Source organism: Anguilla rostrata, chromosome 9, assembly GCF_018555375.3.
Source record: "Anguilla rostrata isolate EN2019 chromosome 9, ASM1855537v3, whole genome shotgun sequence".
NCBI classification, from domain to species: Eukaryota; Metazoa; Chordata; class Actinopteri; order Anguilliformes; family Anguillidae; genus Anguilla; species Anguilla rostrata.
In genome coordinates this window covers 43,972,906-43,990,353 of record NC_057941.1, presented here as the reverse complement: position 1 = coordinate 43,990,353, position 17,448 = coordinate 43,972,906, and the positions used below count along the sequence as shown (strand labels likewise).

The window sequence follows — 17,448 nt, the reverse complement described above, 5'->3', positions numbered from 1 at the left end:
TACACAAATAATCTTTACAACTGGGTATTCTAATTTTACATAAAATATTAAAAAGCACAGATAGAATTGGTTGAAGGATGTAAATGTCTTTAAATTGCAGATACGTTTTTTTTTAAAAATGGCATATGCAATGCAATGCTAAAAGCTAGCACTTCCTGTGGCTAATTCCCGAGCCTTAATTTGGGTTAATCATTATAATCTTATTTGACTCAATGTGAAATTACAGCGGTCGTGACCAGGCCTCTGCGCGTGACACTGCTACGGAGCCCAAGACTGTTTTTACACAACTCCAGACGTCGTCGAAGCGCATCGCGTCGAAGCGCATCGCATTTGTACGAGACGCGGTCCGTTGTCGCCGGTGCGGTGGTTACCGGCTGACGACGTCGGGGAAAAGCCGCGGCGATGGCCGCGCCTCTCGGCTCGCGCTGACCGATGGGCGATTTAAGGCGCCGTTATCGCGCGGCGAAGCGGGCCGCCGAACGTCCGCGCTTAATGCCCTCCGCTGCGTCTTCATAACGGCGCCATTAACTGAGACGCATTAACCGAAACCCGCGATAACGAGCTAATTAAAGTACACCATTCTACCTCTTCCATATCTAAATGCTGCGCTCTAATAAGGAGCATTTCAAAAAAAAAGAAAAAACCCCCATCTTAGATAATTGATGTGAGTAATTACGTCTTACATATCAGAGCAAATTGGCCGCCATATCTTACCTCGTAGGGGGACGATGACCTCATTACTACCGGCATGTCAGGGAACAAAGTTGGCGTCGACTAGCTAGAACTGACACCGTCTAACGCAGGCAGCGCTAGCTCCTACATTTTAATTAAACGGAGTACGTTAAGCGCAATTTGACTTGCAAAAATCCTCAGCCGTCTTTGTAGCAGCTAAGCAACAAAAAAAAAAAAAAAACCCACGGAGGTGAAAATAACGTACGCGCGCTCTTTCAACACCCCGGCAGACAGGAACAGCACGGCGAAATCACCGGTTTCGTGCGGGATGAAACCCACATCAAAAGCAGCAACTGCTAAACGTAAAATCCTTGCAAGAAAACACGCAGGAAAACCTTCTGAGGCTAACTGGAGAACATAGAGCCTTGAGCGAGGTTATTTTGTACAAGAGTGCAAGAGACCCTCCAGTTCAGGCCATGCGAACGGGACGTTCTTTCCCGCCAAAACCTCGCGGGGGGGGGCGCACGGCTTCGCCCTCGTCGGCTCGGCGGGTGCAGCTCGCGGGCGGGGGCGAGGGAAGGGGTTCCAGACCGCGTTCCTTGAAATGGCAGAAGATTTCTCAACAGCCTGTTTTCTCACCTCCTACCCCACCCCCCCCCCCGCCCCACCCCCCCACCCCCCACGCAGCCACACGTCTGCATGCGCCGTCGCATTTAATGCGCGCTCTCGCAACATCGCACATCCAGTTCGCAGCCCTCTCGTCAGGTGCGTGTCGCACTTCCTTCGCATCGCGCCCCCGCCCCCGCCCCGCGTCTCCCCTGACGTGCAACAGCCAAACCCCCCCGACCGCCTCTCTCTCTCGAAGGCCTGGGGAATATCGGAGCGCGAAAACCTTCCGAATAAACACGCTCCTACGCCGGCGGAAGATGCGCTGCGTTGTGACCGAATCCCCAGTGGGACGGTCTACACGCATGGGGAGGGGGGTTGGGGACGCGTAAAGAATGACATCAGTCACAACCCAGAGGGACCATGGGTAATGCAACGACTCTCCCAGCGACTAACAGGCGGCCTGCGCGTTCATCATACTCACAAAGTAGCCCGTGCCCAAGCTAGAGGGACCAGAGCCCTGCGAGGAAGCACAAGGGGGACCGGCGGCAAATTACTGATCACAGTCCCCCGCTTATTTATTTATTTACTTACTTACTTATTTATTTATTTACTTACTCACTTTCATATCTGGGCGAATTCGTTATCGTCTCTCATCAGTGGTGCGCCATGACGGGCGGCTGAGACACCAAACGGCTCCTCGGGCCGCGGGCGCGCCTCTCATCAAACCCCGCGAACGCGGCGCGCTGTTTACTGAATTTTCAAGCCCATAATTGGCAATTTATTTGACGGGCAGGCGGGTAATGACGGCGGCTCACCCCGCTGTAGAGACTAAACACCGGCGATTCATCCCAGCTTCCCCAATTCGCTAACTGGTACTGCCCGGGACCCCCCCCCACCCCCCCTCCGCCCCCCCACCCACACCCCGCTCCAGCTATGCCGGTAGCCTAGCCTTCATCAAACGACACCAAAAGGGAACCCTTTTTATCACAAAACAGTTCGCCTGCCAATTTGGTCCTGCTTGGTAGCAGGCAAACGGAGGCTAGGTCATGCGCAAGAAATAATAATTTTATTATTATTATTATTATTTTTAAATATAAGACAATTTGCACGGTTAACGAGCAGGCTAGCGGAGCAAAGTGCGAGGGAGACGGGCGGGGGAGTCAGGAGGGGGGACTCATAAAGGTGTGTCTGTTTTAGTGTGTCATTGGGAGAGGGGAGAGGGGAGAGGGAAGGCCTTTAGCAAACACCATTAGCAATCTGTTCAGAGTTCTGACAAACGACCGGGGTTACTCTCATTTCCCCGGGTTCCGCTGGGCCATTTATCCAGCCAGGCAGCCCGGTCACAGCGTGCGTGCGTGTTTGTGTGTGTGTGTGTGTGTTTGAGTGTGCCTATGTGTGTGTGTGTGTGTGCCTATGTGTGTGTGTGAGTATGTGTGTGCCTGTGTGTGTGTGTGTGTTTGAGTGTGTGTATGTTTGAGTGTGCCTATGTGTGCATGTGTGTGTGTGTGTACGTGTGTGTGTGTGCGTGTGTGTGTATGTGTGTGTGTGTGTGTGTGTGTATGTCTGTGGAGCATGTGTGTGTGTATGTGTGTGAGTCAGTGTGTGCGTGTGTGTCAGTGTGTGTGTGCGCCTGTGGGAGAAGCCTTCAGCCTGGCATAAGACTGGCCCTTGCGGGCTTCCGTAGGTCTGAGTAAACAGTGCTTCAGATGCCTGGAGCCGGGCCCTGGGCCCCTTCAGTCTGCCGTGGGGAGCGAGCTTCAGCTCTCGGTGCCAGACACAACACCAGCACGAAAAACCCCTCTCATCGCCCGGCCAGAAAAAATAAAAACGTCCACTAAATCATAACGTCTGACGACTAAATAAAACGAGAGGGGGAAAAAAGATCCTCCATTTTCTCTCAAAGCACTGCCTTCATGAACGCATTACAGGGGCCCAGGACAAATCCAAAAATCTCAGTGAGCTGCATTAAGCGGACGCGTTTTCCTAGGAGATTTTTTTTAAAAGGCGGCCTTTGTTAAAGGCGCTCATAAAAAGCGCAGGCGAGCAGAACGAGGGCCGCGGCGGCCCCTGCTCACGGAGTTAACCGTCGCTTTATTTCGCTCGGGCGGCTGGGACTCCGCTCTCGAGCTAAACGGCTGAAGAGCCTTTAAACGCATTAGGGGCCTCTTCTCACACAGGTGGCCCCGGGCCCATTACCCGAAACGCGGGCGGGCGGGCTGGCTGGCACGCCGCCCCGGCGTGTGAAGTGGGTTTTTAAAACCGCGCGGCCGGGGGGGGGGGGGGGGAGTTGTTTCCGAGGCGGCGGAGGATGGGGGATGGCGGGGGGGGGGGGGGGCGCTCTTAAGTGTGACACTACAGTGCCGCGCGGCGCTGAAAGCGGTCCCCCTTGCTTTTCGGAGGCTCTCCTCACGTGCTGAAGTGTTCCAGATGCCTTCCCGTCAGGCGGGCAGGGGAGCTATCAACGTCCTGAGCCTCCTTCCAGGAGAGCGGCTCTTTCTGATCCTTTCGTAACAAAGCTAACGTACAGGATTAACGGGGAAAACACAACAAAGACGATATGTTTCAGTGGAAAAAAGCTATAGTTCGCCTGACTATAAACGCTAAAGCAATCAAACAAGAAAGCAAAAGAAACTGAAAATTAAATACCAAATAACCCTATTAACTGGCATAGGATTATACACAGTAGATTCCAGCCTTCTGTTTCAAAGCATAAAGTAATGTTAATAGCAAAAAAAGCAACAGATGGAACATAAAGTCCTTCTTCATGCGAAGGTAGGTTAAAGGTACCAAGGTCAAGGGAACAAACAGAAGATAAAAAAGAATGTGTGAAACTCTTTTATGAAATAATTAACATCATTCCACGATGCACTGGCGAGCTTCTCAAAGAGATAATTATTAAATCATCACTAAAATCGCAGCGGCGATCTGTCGTCGGCGGTTACCAGAGTCTCGGCCCATTCCAACATGGCGGGGGCCTGTGATGAGGTCATCGCGCACGGAAAAGGGCGGGAGATCTTCCCTCCAGCTCCTTAAGGGCAGGCTGAAATGTCAAGGGCAGGGAGGCGGGCCTCTGATGCGCTTGTTGGGTGGAGCCTACAGACTCACATCCTCCAATGAGATCTCTCCATCGCTCCTCGCCATACTCCGCCCGCACCCTGGGAAACGAAGCCGCGGCCGATGCGCCACTCCGGCTTGTTTAGGGGACGGCTTGGCCCTCTCGCCCTCGCCTCGCTCGCTCGCTCTATCATGGGTTTACCCGCGGGGGGAGTCGCGACGAGGAGCAGCAGGTATCTTTTTTCGATTTCAGACGTCGACCCGAAATTCACTTGTCGCATTTCACGCCTGGCCAAGCGTTCCCCCCGGACACTGCCACAGAAGCGCTTCGGTCCGCTCGTTCCGCCGGTGTTTTCGGGCGACGACCGGCTCGTCCTCCAGGCTGATAGCATTAATTACGGGAGACACCGGATAGCGCCTCATACCCGGAGAGCGCTCACGCAGCGCACTGCCACCCCGAGCCCAATGCAGTAAGTGCAAGCACAGCTAATGCTAATGCTAGCTTTATTACTAGCATATGCCAGAATTCATATAAAGAATATAATAGCATTTTGATAACTATAACCTCACTGTGTTATGTGCATTGCGAGACGTGGGACACATCGCTGATGTAGCATCAGTTTCGGTGCACTGAGTCACGTTAAGCTAAAGACAGCGTACCTTCAAAAAGTATCATTCGTTGTATGAAATCATGAAGACAAAATGAGGAAAATATGGAGCAGCCATTGCTTTTGGCAAGGATCTATTTAAATCAAGAACAACAGAAAAAGCACAACATTGCACATGATGCCACTTAAGAATTAATGAGTGTTTTCTTGTTTATCAAATATTGATAACTGGTATTGATTGCTATAAAATAATTTATTTAATACTTACCCGATGTTTAGAAGGAATTTCATAAAGTACACTGGGATAGTATTTTCCTAGCGAACACCATTTCGTGGAGTTTAATGATGGCATTAAAACACAAATATCTGTAAATATGGCCAAATGCTTGAAAATAAATAAATAAATGACATTCAGAATGTGTGGGCAGTATTAATGAAAGCAGTGTACTACCTGCATCAGGCATTAAAAATAAGAATTTAGAAGAAATTAGTAAATAGCATCACAAGTAATAACAGTACAAATGCTTGCATACTCAAATACTTTGATGTGTTTTTGAGTATTAATGTGGAATACAAACAGTATAATCCTGCTTTATCGCTGAGATGTAAAGTTTCCTACAGCTTAGAGAAAGACAAACCTGTTATTTCAAACTGTTTAATGCCATACATTATAAACCACACATAAGTGCAGATTCTCATACAATGTGTGAACAATTTCTTATATACTATGTGAACACAGTGTTTTTTGTCCTGTTTGATACTGTACTATGAAGTGGCACACATATGGCTGGGTGACCTGGTGTGTGAATGTTGGGGTGCTCTATGAGCTGTATCAGACTGAACTGGTGTGTGAATGTTGGGGTGCTCTATGAGCTGTATCAGACTGGACTGGTGTGTGAATGTTGGGGTGCTCTAAGAGCTGTATCAGACTGAACTGGTCTGTGAATGTTGGGGTGCTCTAAGAGCTGTATCAGACTGAACTGGTCTGTGAATGTTGGGGTGCTCTATGAGCTGTATCAGACTGAACTGGTCTGTGAATGTTGGGGTGCTCTAAGAGCTGTATCAGACTGAACTGGTGTGTGAATGTTGGGGTGCTCTATGAGCTGTATCAGACTGAACTGGTGTGTGAATGTTGGGGTGCTCTATGAGCTGTATCAGACTGAACTGGTGTGTGAATGTTGGGGTGCTCTATGAGCTGTATCAGACTGAACTGGTGTGAGAATGTTGGGGTGCTCTATGAGCTGTATCAGACTGAACTGGTGTGAGAATGTTGGGGTGCTCTATGAGCTGTATCAGACTGAACTGGTGTGAGAATGTTGGGGTGTTCTATGAGCTATATGACTGGTGTGAGAATGTTGGGGTGTTCTATGAGCTATATGACTGGTGTGAGAATGTTGGGGTGTTCTATGAGCTATATGACTGGTGTGAGAATGTTGGGGTGTTCTATGAGCTATATGACTGGTGTGAGAATGTTGGGGTGTTCTATGAGCTATATGCCTGGTGTGAGAATGTTGGGGTGTTCTATGAGCTATATGACTGGTGTGAGAATGTTGGGGTGTTCTATGAGCTATATGACTGGTGTGAGAATGTTGGGGTGTTCTATGAGCTATATGACTGGTGTGAGAATGTTGGGGTGTTCTATGAGCTATATGACTGGTGTGAGAATGTTGGGGTGCTCTAAGAGCTGTATCAGACTGAACTGGTGTGTGAATGTTGGGGTGCTCTATGAGCTGTATGACTGGTGTGAGAATGCTGGCACACTGTGTTTGGCCTCAGCTGGGATGCTGGCATGACTTACATCACTCAGCTGGTCTCTGGAGCTGCTCTGGAAGGACGGCTTGGACTCTCCGCTCACGCTCTCGCTGTCGCTGTCCTTGCAGTTGTTCTGTCCCGGCTTCAGCTGCAACAACCAGACAGACAGACAGACGGACGGTCACATTCCAGCACTGCAGCACACTCCACAATCAGAAAAACGGCACACTTCAATGAAACGATGTCACCTGGCAACCCTGTACTGCACTCTGAGGAAAAGCCCACTGACCAAAGCCCTCCTTCCCGGTGTGACTCCACGGGCAACTACGCACTGTACTGCGGTACTCCCGTCTACAGGGGGCGCCAGACAGGGTCGGTTGTCGGACCGCGGGGAGCATCGCTGCACTTTGAGCCGGCGCTTTGGCTGGAGGCAGTGCCTCGGAGCTGCTCGCGGCATCATCAGGAGCGCGTGAGATCAGGGCCTTAACGCGGAGACGCTTGATGGGCACGCCGCCGCAAAGGTCGCCTCCTCCTTTTTCCGTTTTTTTTCTTTCTTTCTTTCTTCTTTTCCAAAGAGGCGCTGTTTTAATTAACAAAAACGCCAGTGGATCCAATCAATTAAACTCGCTCTCCTGTGACATTACATTATACTGCATGAACTACCAAGGGTCCTGTAATGGCTTTCACACCCAGACAATGAAACAGTCCTTTCAACTTCTCTTCCGCGTTCATAATTACATTAAATAATTAATGAATCGCGCAAAAAAAAAAAAAAAAAACACAAGGAAAACTTCTTTGACAGCCGAGCTAACGAGGACCACCTTGAACGAGGGGGGTCGCGGAAAATACCAGAAGAGGGTGGGGGGGGGGGACATCGGGGCGAGAAACGAGCGGAGGGGTAACTGAGGCACCTCCCTCTGTGAAAGTGCCCCCCTCCAGACCAGCGATTGGGGGGGGGGGGGGGGTGAGCGAGGGACGCCATTCGAGCGTCCGAGCCCGCAAAGCGCGGAGAGCGATGTCGGGCCCCCGGGACGCTGGCGGGCGTCCGAGGCGGGATTTACGTCCTGAGAAGCTTCCTCGCCGCGGCCCCCGGGCGGGCGGCTCTCCCGGGCTCCATCTCAGAGCACATAAAACTGCTTCACAGGGAAAATGGAGCAGCGGCCATAAACGGGCGCGCTGCCACCTAATAGAAAACGCAGAGACTGCACCGCAGCACACGGGGGGATGGTTTACCACCATGGGGCCGTCCACCTCTCCCTCTCAATCTCTCCCTCTCCCCCTCTCTATATCTCTCCCCAATCGCTCTCCTCTCTCTCTCTCAATCTCTCTCCCCCCTTCTCTCCCTCAACCTCTCTCCCTCTCTTTCTCTCTCTCTCTCCCGCTCGTTCTCTCCCCCTCTCTCTCTACCTCTGTCTCCCTCCCTCTCCCACCATCCCTCCCTCCCTCTCTCTAGGTGAGGAATCTACACAGGTTTATGGTTTATGGGCTGTGGTGTTAAAAAAGGGGTGAGGGGCGGGGGGACATAAAAAATATATCCATTTAGAGGCACTGGCTGTCATTTACGAGGCAGGGGAGGAGGCGTGCGGAACCCTGGAGCAAAACACGTAATTAAAACGAAAAACCGCCATCAGCAGCGCGAAGGGGCGGACGCCTCCCCTCGGAGAACGCGGCGTGGGGGTTGGGGGGGGGGGGTCGAAAGGCGGGGCGCTTCTCGTCACCCGAGCGCCGCCCCGCGATGAGACGGACCGCTCAGTGCTGGTGGCGGGCCGCAGATGAAGCGAAGCGGGCCGGGCGAGGCGGGGGCCGGGCGAGGCGGGGGCCCTGGGGAAGGCGAGGAGACGCTCAGACACCGCCGGGGAACTCCAACCGCCGCGGCCCCGTCTCTCCACGACACCGCTAATTACCTCAAACAAAACCTCCGCTAACACAAACGAGAGAGAACACTTTCTTCTTCTTCTTCTTCTGTTTTTTTACACACAGGCCTTCGATTCTTCCCAAAGGAGTTTTTTTTTTTTAGGATAATTTTTAAAGAAAACGTACGCGAAAACGGAGCAGAAAGCGTTCGAGGCAGAGAAAGAAACGGCGCTGACGCGTATCAACACCTTTAATTAGGGCGCCGCGCGCCGCGAACGTCACACCGGAGAGAGAGAGAGAGAGAGAGCGCCGCTGTTTACTCCCTAATCTGCTGGCTGTTCATTAAATCGCGCTGACCTATAATCTTCATTACAGAAACGAAGGTCCCTCTTGACAAGCGCTCTACATCACGCGGGCGGCTAACGTAGCGCCCGAGGATAACCTTCAGCGGAAACCGCTACGAGTCGCCCGGCCGGCCCGGCCGCTCGGCCGCGGACCCACAAATCACCACCGCGCCGGCGGTGGCCTGACCCGACCCCGCGTCGGCACAGCTGGTTACTAATGTGGGGAGGGGAGGCGGGTCGCCCGAGTTTCGGCACCTGCGGGGAAGGCGACGGGAGGCGGAGAAAGAGAAAGAGGAAGAGAGGCCGCTCGTCTTCGTGCCGGAGTCGTGAGTCAGGCTCCTGCTTAGCGATCGCAAACAAATCGGATCAGCTTGGCCCAGGGGTCAGACCCCCTACCATCACTGTGGCTACGCCACACTCCCTGAATGCGCACCCCCCCCCCCCCCCCGCCGTCTGGGTTGAAATATGACTCCACCACTGGTGTGTGGGGGGGGGGGGGGGTGCGCAATATCAGGCTAGGACAGCCGTTGGTGTAAATGACCAGCCCCGCATAGCGAGTTCCACACCAAAATGAAAACACACCCCCCTCATGGGACTGTGATGTCATCGGAACACCAGCAAAACAAATTAAAAGCGTGTCACAGGCGGCAGATGGGGGGGTGGGGGTGGGGGTGTAGGGTACAAGCGCACAACCGTACGACAACGTCCGACAAAAATCAAAACCGTCAATCGAAAAACGTAACCCAGCACATGAGAAGGGTATGAAACGCATAACCTGTACTTATCACTACCCTAACCTGCACAAACAGGATATCAGCATTCTGCAGCAGTGCGTTTACCTGGTGCAATTACACAGTCATTTGCAAATGTATCCCTCGGCTTGTTCATTTAATTCTTTAAGGCTCCGTAAATTGCTTCTGAGATTTACTTCATTCAGAGGTGCAAGTCCCACTGCAAGCATTTTGGAATCATTTTAACAAGGTGATTCATTTGCGTATTACAGGAAGAGGAGAAGTACCAGTGGCCACAATAAATTACCATCATCAAAAGTTCCGCATAGATTTAATAATCTTCCTCTGCTAATAAATCTAACAAATAAACCAGTCACCGTGGCATTCACTCACTCACATATAATTTTTATAGTAAGGTATATATCGGGGAATTCATTACTTCAAGTAGCAATTTCTCATCGGACCCATTATTTGTCTTTTTCATGATCTTCCAAACTGCGTTTCCCAATAATTACCAGACACTGAACACAAAGCAGACGTCATACATGTAAGCTCAACAACAAACAAATTCAATAAGCAGCATACTATTTGCCTGACTAGTCTAATGCTACAAGTAAGTACACTATTCTGGGTAGTAAATAAATCATTCAAAGATACAACAGCATTCAAGACTGCTGTACATTTACAGTATACAAGTACAGTGGGTTGTTCTTTTCAGTTCTCTGAAGTTGTTCCATTTTACTTTGATTTATAAATGGCATCAGTGGGGCACGACAAGCAATTTAGTGTGTATTTAGCATGTTCTCCATGTGCTAGCAATGTTCTGTCATTATTTCGGTGAGACCTGGTCACATTTCATGTAAGGCAATCCCATCTCTCAAGATGGCTGATATGAAGGTTCCCCATTAAGACAATTCAATGAAAACAAGCTGTAAAATAACAGGCCAGCACCTAATAGTGAACAAAAATAATGTTTCTTAATGACTTCACTTTATTAATATGTACCTGCGTGGCAGATGAATCACTCATACTTTTTCTCATAAGAAATTTCCTTGTCATCTTGTGTGTGACAACTAAAATAATAAAATGGCTATACATACTGATCCTGAGGTGTTAAAACACACAAAAAATACTGTGGTGTGTGTGTGTGCATATGTGTACACCAGTGTGCGCAGGGATCAGCCTGCATATGAGGTCACACACAAATTAAGAACATATTCTGCAAGACTGCAACACATAAGGATAAACAGTTTAACAACGCTATCCACAAATGTATGGTGATGATTCTATGCACACACACACACACAAAAAGATAACAAACAGATGGTTTTAATATTCTGGAGGCTAATTTCTCAACAATTAAAAACACAGCGAGACATTAACATCTAATGAAACATTTAAACTAATAGTAAGTGCATCTGCCATTAATTTCCACACAGTAAGGTCTTGTTTTCCTTCAATCTGTTCTGCGTTAGGGAGAACTTTTTTTCCCCCGTCCCAAATTTATTGAAGTATAGAATTAACAACTGTTTCCAATCAGCAGCCAGCACGATTCTTTGGCAGAGAACACCCGAAAACCGCCACGCTATTAAAGATTCATTTATGCTGCCATCTCTTTGATGTGAAAACTAATAAAAAGAGACCCCTTCCCCCAATCCAAACGGCCAATGAAAATTGTGTTATTTTAACCCTATGCTCGTTCAAGCATGGAGCAGGCAAACAAGCTACTTATCACTTATCTGAAACGGACCAAACTGAGAAAGTGAATTGGTTTCTGGTGGTGTGGAGTGGGGCCAAACAAAACAGAAACTTCTCTTGAATTTTATACATGGATTTGAAGTAATGATTACCACCGCACGCATAAATCCAGTTTCAACCGGGTAGTAAAAATCTTGGAGTGTCATTTTAATTCATGACAGCCCCTAAAATGTGCTGAATTGCACCTAAGAAAATCTTCCATATTTGAGCTGAACAAACAGTACCAGCCAAACCAAAACGCCTCTTCGGCCAAAACACGATGGAATAAACTTCGGTAAAAACACATCACATCGCGCTATTTTGGTTGCGATTTTATACGATCGCTTTGCAGCAGGCTGAGGACGACGCCTTTCGGTCGCGTTTCTTCCGCGCTTTACAGCTGCCATAAATCCTTCAACCAGGCGAAACAAAATTACGGCGCAATAATAAGAGCAGCTTACATGCGCGCATTCCTCCGAGCGCACTCAAAATGGCTGCAATTAGATCGCTCTTTGTCGGCACCATTACTATAAAATCAGTCCCGGTCAGACTGATGAATAATTGAAGAGCTAAATAACCGTCAACGAGCTCTGCCATGTGGGCGACGGCAGGGCGGACGTTTTATTCAGACAAAACACATTCGTTCAATTATTCAAGGTCTCCTTTTTTATTGGTAGAAAGATATACAGTGCGTTCTCCGCGTGTTTGGCTGGATATTTATAACGCCCTTTCAAGGTTTAAAGGGCGTATTATTAACACATGTCGTCAGTTACCCAGCTAACGCGAAACATTCTCACGTTTCTGGAATTTTCTGTCAGTGTTGAAACACTGTCCCTACATTGCAGGAACATTGTCAGAATGTTCTTTCTCAGCCCACGTGCTGAATGGGTGCTGTTTCCCCAATGCAGCAATGGTGTGAAGACCAGGAATTTTAAAAGCGGATTTTCTCCTACCTGCTGAGATTACGGTTGAGCTGACCCACATCGAGAATATTAAAAAGAGGGATTCTTACACATGTTTTCTACCCTGAGCATTTTAACAGAGAAAACTGGGGTTATATAGCATGCTAGCCTTTGGGATTCTGCGCCGCGAGCTCCTGGTTTCCCTTAGTTACGCACAACAGCAGCAGCTGCAGAACCGTACGGTAATAAACTCTGAACAATTTAACGGCTTTTTATTGTTCTGCTGTGATGTCTCAGAACAGTGAACCTGTCCTCCCAGGATCCGGCGGGTCCCACTAGGGCCACAATGAAAGAAGATCTCATTTACCTAAAAGCGCTTATAAATTTTTAATTTGCTTTAACAAGTAAATTAACAAGTCCCTCATTCAGGCAAGTTTTACGGCCAGCCACCGAGGGAGGACCATGAAAGTTTTATAGATAATCCACTGCTAGCGAGCCTGCTTATAATAAATCGCCTATTTCCTGCCCCACTGTCAAATCCCCTGGTTTCCCGTGACTACCCTTTAAATAACTCCTCTATGCCACCTTCGCAGGTCCATATACAAGGGCTATTAAAATGTTGAGCCTCTGCGCGGTCCTTGCAGACACTTTAATCCTTTTAACTTGCACTTCTGAGGAAACTACTGGTTGGCACTCCCTGTGCCATTCATCTCTGTTCAGAAGGTTAATAAGAAAACGGTGACAAAGGAAATAACCTTAATTAAAAAATCTACCATAAAATGTACTGCACAATTACTATGCTATACATTAATGGAAAATTCTTCACAGTAAATAATACACTATGCTAAAAAAACGTGTGAAGAATACATCTCCATCTCTCTCATAGACCTGGGTGCTTCCTGTGCCTAGGTGGCTTGAGATACTAACTACATTTCCCATCAGTCCACGCAGGAAGTCCCACATGGGGGCTCAGGCTACACAATTTCCATCTCGCAGACAGCAGCAGTTGTAAATAATTGGGTGCACTTAACCTGCGGCATGATTCTCTAAATAAATAAAATAAATAAATAAATAAACAAACGCGTGAAAGGGGGAGCGGGGGCAGTCATGGCCTCCAAGGGACCGCGAAAGCCTAACCCCACCCCCCCCCACCCCACATCTTTTAGACAGGGGCAATGCCTTGTGTGGCAGAGGCAACCCGCGTGGCCCGCCGATGACCCTCTTCCTGCTCGGAGGCCAGGGATATTATTAAATATCACAGACGACTGCGGCGCGTTGTCCCCGGATGCGTGCTAGCGGGCCTGCCACCGCGGATAAGGGTCAGGAGGCAGAGCCGTGGCCATGAGAGTCCGTCTCATTTATTCATTCGCCGGGGCTGTTTTAGTGTGACGAGAGTTAAAAATAACTTCCCCAGCGTCGTCATCGCATCAAGCCCCCCCCCCCGTTCCCTTTTTCTCAACAACCCCCCCCCACGCACCCCCCACCCCAAACGGTTTCGCCCTCCGCTCGCCTTGGGACACCCCGTCTCAATGTCACAAACGGTTTGGGAACACTGCTGTTTACTCCGGTTTCATGTAACGTGTCGACCTTTCTTCTCCCTTCTCCGATGATAGCAGTGGAAATGCCCCATTTAGCCCAGTTCCCCCCCCACCCCGCCCCCCCCACCCCCTCGCTGTTCTCACGCTCAAGTGAAGCCGCGACCTCTAACGACCTTGTCCCGTGTTATTACCATCGTCAAGGCGACCCGCTCGCATATTGTCTCTGACTAGCTTAAACAGCTGAAGAGGATTAGCGTCCGCCATGCCGTCACACAAATGTAAGGTTCATGACACCCAACATGTGCACGCATGGCCATTATAATCATACCAGACAGGAGCCATGTTAGCTCTGCGGAGGCTACATGGACGACAAGAACAGATGCACACAGCTGTAAAAAAAAAAAAAAAAAAACTGTGGGATGCATGCAGACTTGAAGAAGACTGAAAAAAAAAATAGCTTCCATCTACGGCTTCAGATTTCAAATTACAAAGACCCCCCCCCCCCCCCCCCCACACCAGCTATGCAGCGCAAGGCTGTAAAGTACCGATGCATGCGGACAATTCCCAGATTTAATAATGAACTAAACCAGAGGGGGGAAATAATATCGACTGAAGAGCCGGGTTATGTGAAATCTCACCAGAGCACACTGTTATTGTGGACACAGGTGGGAGGTGGTATCAGGAAAAAAACCCTCTCGCTAAGGGGTTGAAACGGGCACATTTCAGGGCGACGGAGGACACAGCGCCCCCTAGCGGCGGACCTCCCAGGGCGGGGCAGGAGGCGGCCAGGCTCGGGGCTCTGGAGCGCCTCCACGCCTCCAGCTGCGGGGGAGGCATTAACCCCCCCCCCCCCCCCCACACACACCCCCTCTCCCCCTGGCTACTCTGTCTCATGCTTATCACCACATAACTATTCATCAAAGAAAATTTGTGCGCAATTAATTACATTATTCCCATGTCCCCGCCGCGGAGGCCTTATTCCAATATCGGCTTTCACTGGCGGCCTCTTAAGCCGGGGACCGCGTGCCAAGTCACATCTCCCGAGCCGGCCAGTCTCAATAAAAACCGCGCTCCTCTCTGCTCGCCGAGGCTATCATTTCTCTTTTTTATTGCCATTTATTTCCCTCCAGGAATACACTGCCAGTATATTGGCAGGACTTCCAGTATATGGAGGCAATGAAATTTAGCGCAGGCACTTAACACCGGGTCAAGCCTTTTGCGCGCGGCTCATGTGAGGCTGTAATATGATAAACAAATGCTTCCAGTCGGAGGGGGTTTTTTTTTTTCTTTTTTTTTTACGTTACAGGAATAGCGCAGGCATCGCCGCGGCGACGGAGGCCAGGGAAACGCAGCCCTCGGAGAAAAAAAAAGAAAAAAAAAAAAAAAGGAAAGCAAGGCCAGGGAACCTTGAAAATGGCAGAGAGACAACGCTCACACCCGCGATAAAAGAGAAAGGGGGGGGGGGGTGGATCTAAATAGGTCAGTGCTGCACCATTATCCAGAGCCCCCAACCATAGATAATCACAATCTGTACCGTAATGCAGTAAATAAAGCGCTAAATGTCTAATAGAGATTAATTTAAAGTGATTCCACTCAAACCTTTTAGAGGGAGCACAAATAAATGCGCGCAATTTGCACTAATTTGCAGCCCCTAAACAACTGCCGAAGCCAAATTAATTGCATTACAGTATGACCAGAGTGGATTAGGGCTCCTAATAGGCGCTCGGATGAAAACGCTTTTGGACAAGGGTATCGAAGGTCGCGCTCGTAGAGGAGGAGGAAATGCCCGGGCGTGTATAATCAAATATCCATTTCTTCTGCATTATCTCATTTTTTAAACCAATCGGCTCGCTTCAATCTGGTAAACGCGCTTCACGCACATACGCCGCCGTCTCTTATGTGGTTGTATTAGCGGGTTGTAATCAGTTCACGGGAATCGTTCGTTGCTTTCTTCCGTTCGGGCCCCGAGTCTTCGGTACACAAGCCTGGTCTGCTGCTTTGTGAACCCCAGAGGTAAGCCGATCGCCCCCCCTCGGTACAGCAGGTACAGCTGACTCCCAGAAACGGGATCCTCGGGTGTCCGATGCCGTGTTTCGGCTGGCCCCCGGCTGCGGACTAATGAGGCCGCGTTCCACACGGCTTCCACGATTGGCTCCCGGGCCCGCAGGGCGAGCAGACGGGCCAGAAAAACCGCTTACACGCTCACGCTTCGTCTTCTTTTTTTGGCCGGCCGGCCCGGTCGGCGGGCTGGGCTAAGGTTTCGCCGCTAATCCCCTCCGTTAGCCACTCCGCGTAAACGCCCGTCCGCAATTAGAAACCCCGCGAAACAAGGCGAGACTCGGACGCCAAAGTATCTGCTTACGGTGCGAGGAACGAACGTGATTGGTCCAGAACTGAACGAGCTCGCTCCGGCTAACGAGGACTATTTAACACGCACGGCCATATTTTTGGAGCCATCGACATTCGGTTGACTTGACAGGATAGCGTACGGAGATACATAAACTTCCTCAATAACAAATTCCAAGCCTCAGCCTGAGCAGAGTAAACCCTGGGGCGCGGTCTGGCCGTAGCTAGCATCGGCAAAATTGCCCTTGCAACGCGCATTTACTTAATATGCGTTTGGAATGTCCAGTTTAAACTCTGAATGGGTCGTTACCGTGGTAACTTAGTTTACAGAGAGAGTGTAACTGCAAATAACTTCTAGGTGAATTGCCTGCAGAACAAATAACTCTGGAAAATTTGAAACGAATGACATAATGAATGTAAAACGTGTCATTACACAATGCTATATGCCACCATAACTCTGAGAACATATTTAATCTAAGTCGCAGTAAAATACACACATAAATTCATAATACAGTGCGTTATGTGTAATGTAGAAAACAAGCTACTCCAGGCGTAATTAGGTGTAATGACATGATGTTGAGCACATTAAGATACGTGGTCCAGGAAAAACATTACCCACATGACCTGCTCTGTTTCCAGGGTTAATGACAAGTGCAATTAGTCAAAATGTCACTAGTAGCCATGGAAGCACTCGCAACTCTATCCCCGTTTGCAAGTCTCGCAACACAGTGACGGAAAGCTACAGTATATATGTATAAAACAGCCCTCAAGTGTAAATGAGTTTAAAACCGCGGGGTTTCTCTCCACAGAAACAGAGAGGGTCATGGGAAGGAAGCGAGCCGCTTCGCCGCGGAGGGACGCTCGGGGAGCGAGGCGGAATGACGTATTAGGGTCCTCTCTCTCTCCGCACGAGGCCTGTGATTTAGAATGTGCGACCGGGCTGTCTGGCTTTTTTTGAACGACGCCCACCGGGGGGGGGGGGGGGGGCCTCCCTCTGATTTAAGCAGTCTCGCGCCACTTTCGACCCCCCCCCCCCCCCCCGCGGAGAGCCGCGCGCGTTCCCGTCGAAACGGGCATCTCCGGGCCCTACGACGTTCTGTTGACTCCGCGAACGCTAATAAGGGGCCCGGTAGCTAAGCTACGCCGGGGCGAAATTTCCCCACGGCTCCAGCAGGGGGGGGCGAAGCGAGCGACGGAAAATTAACCGCACAAAGCCAAAGCGCCTTCCTCGCCAAGGTGAAATTACGATATTAAAAAAAAAAAAAAGAGATTAGAAAGTGTTAATCGTCCCCAATCACATT

General features: G+C 49.7%; 1 protein-coding gene across 1 annotated transcript in view; it reads right to left on the bottom strand.

Annotated features, from left to right (window-relative positions):
• Nucleotides 1–17,448, bottom strand: part of auts2a (activator of transcription and developmental regulator AUTS2 a) — a 554,127-nt gene that overhangs the window by 206,461 nt on the left and 330,218 nt on the right. Inside the window, 1 exon segment of the mRNA XM_064352323.1 lies at nt 6,742–6,843. Within this exon segment, the coding sequence (XP_064208393.1) occupies nt 6,742–6,843 (102 nt within the window).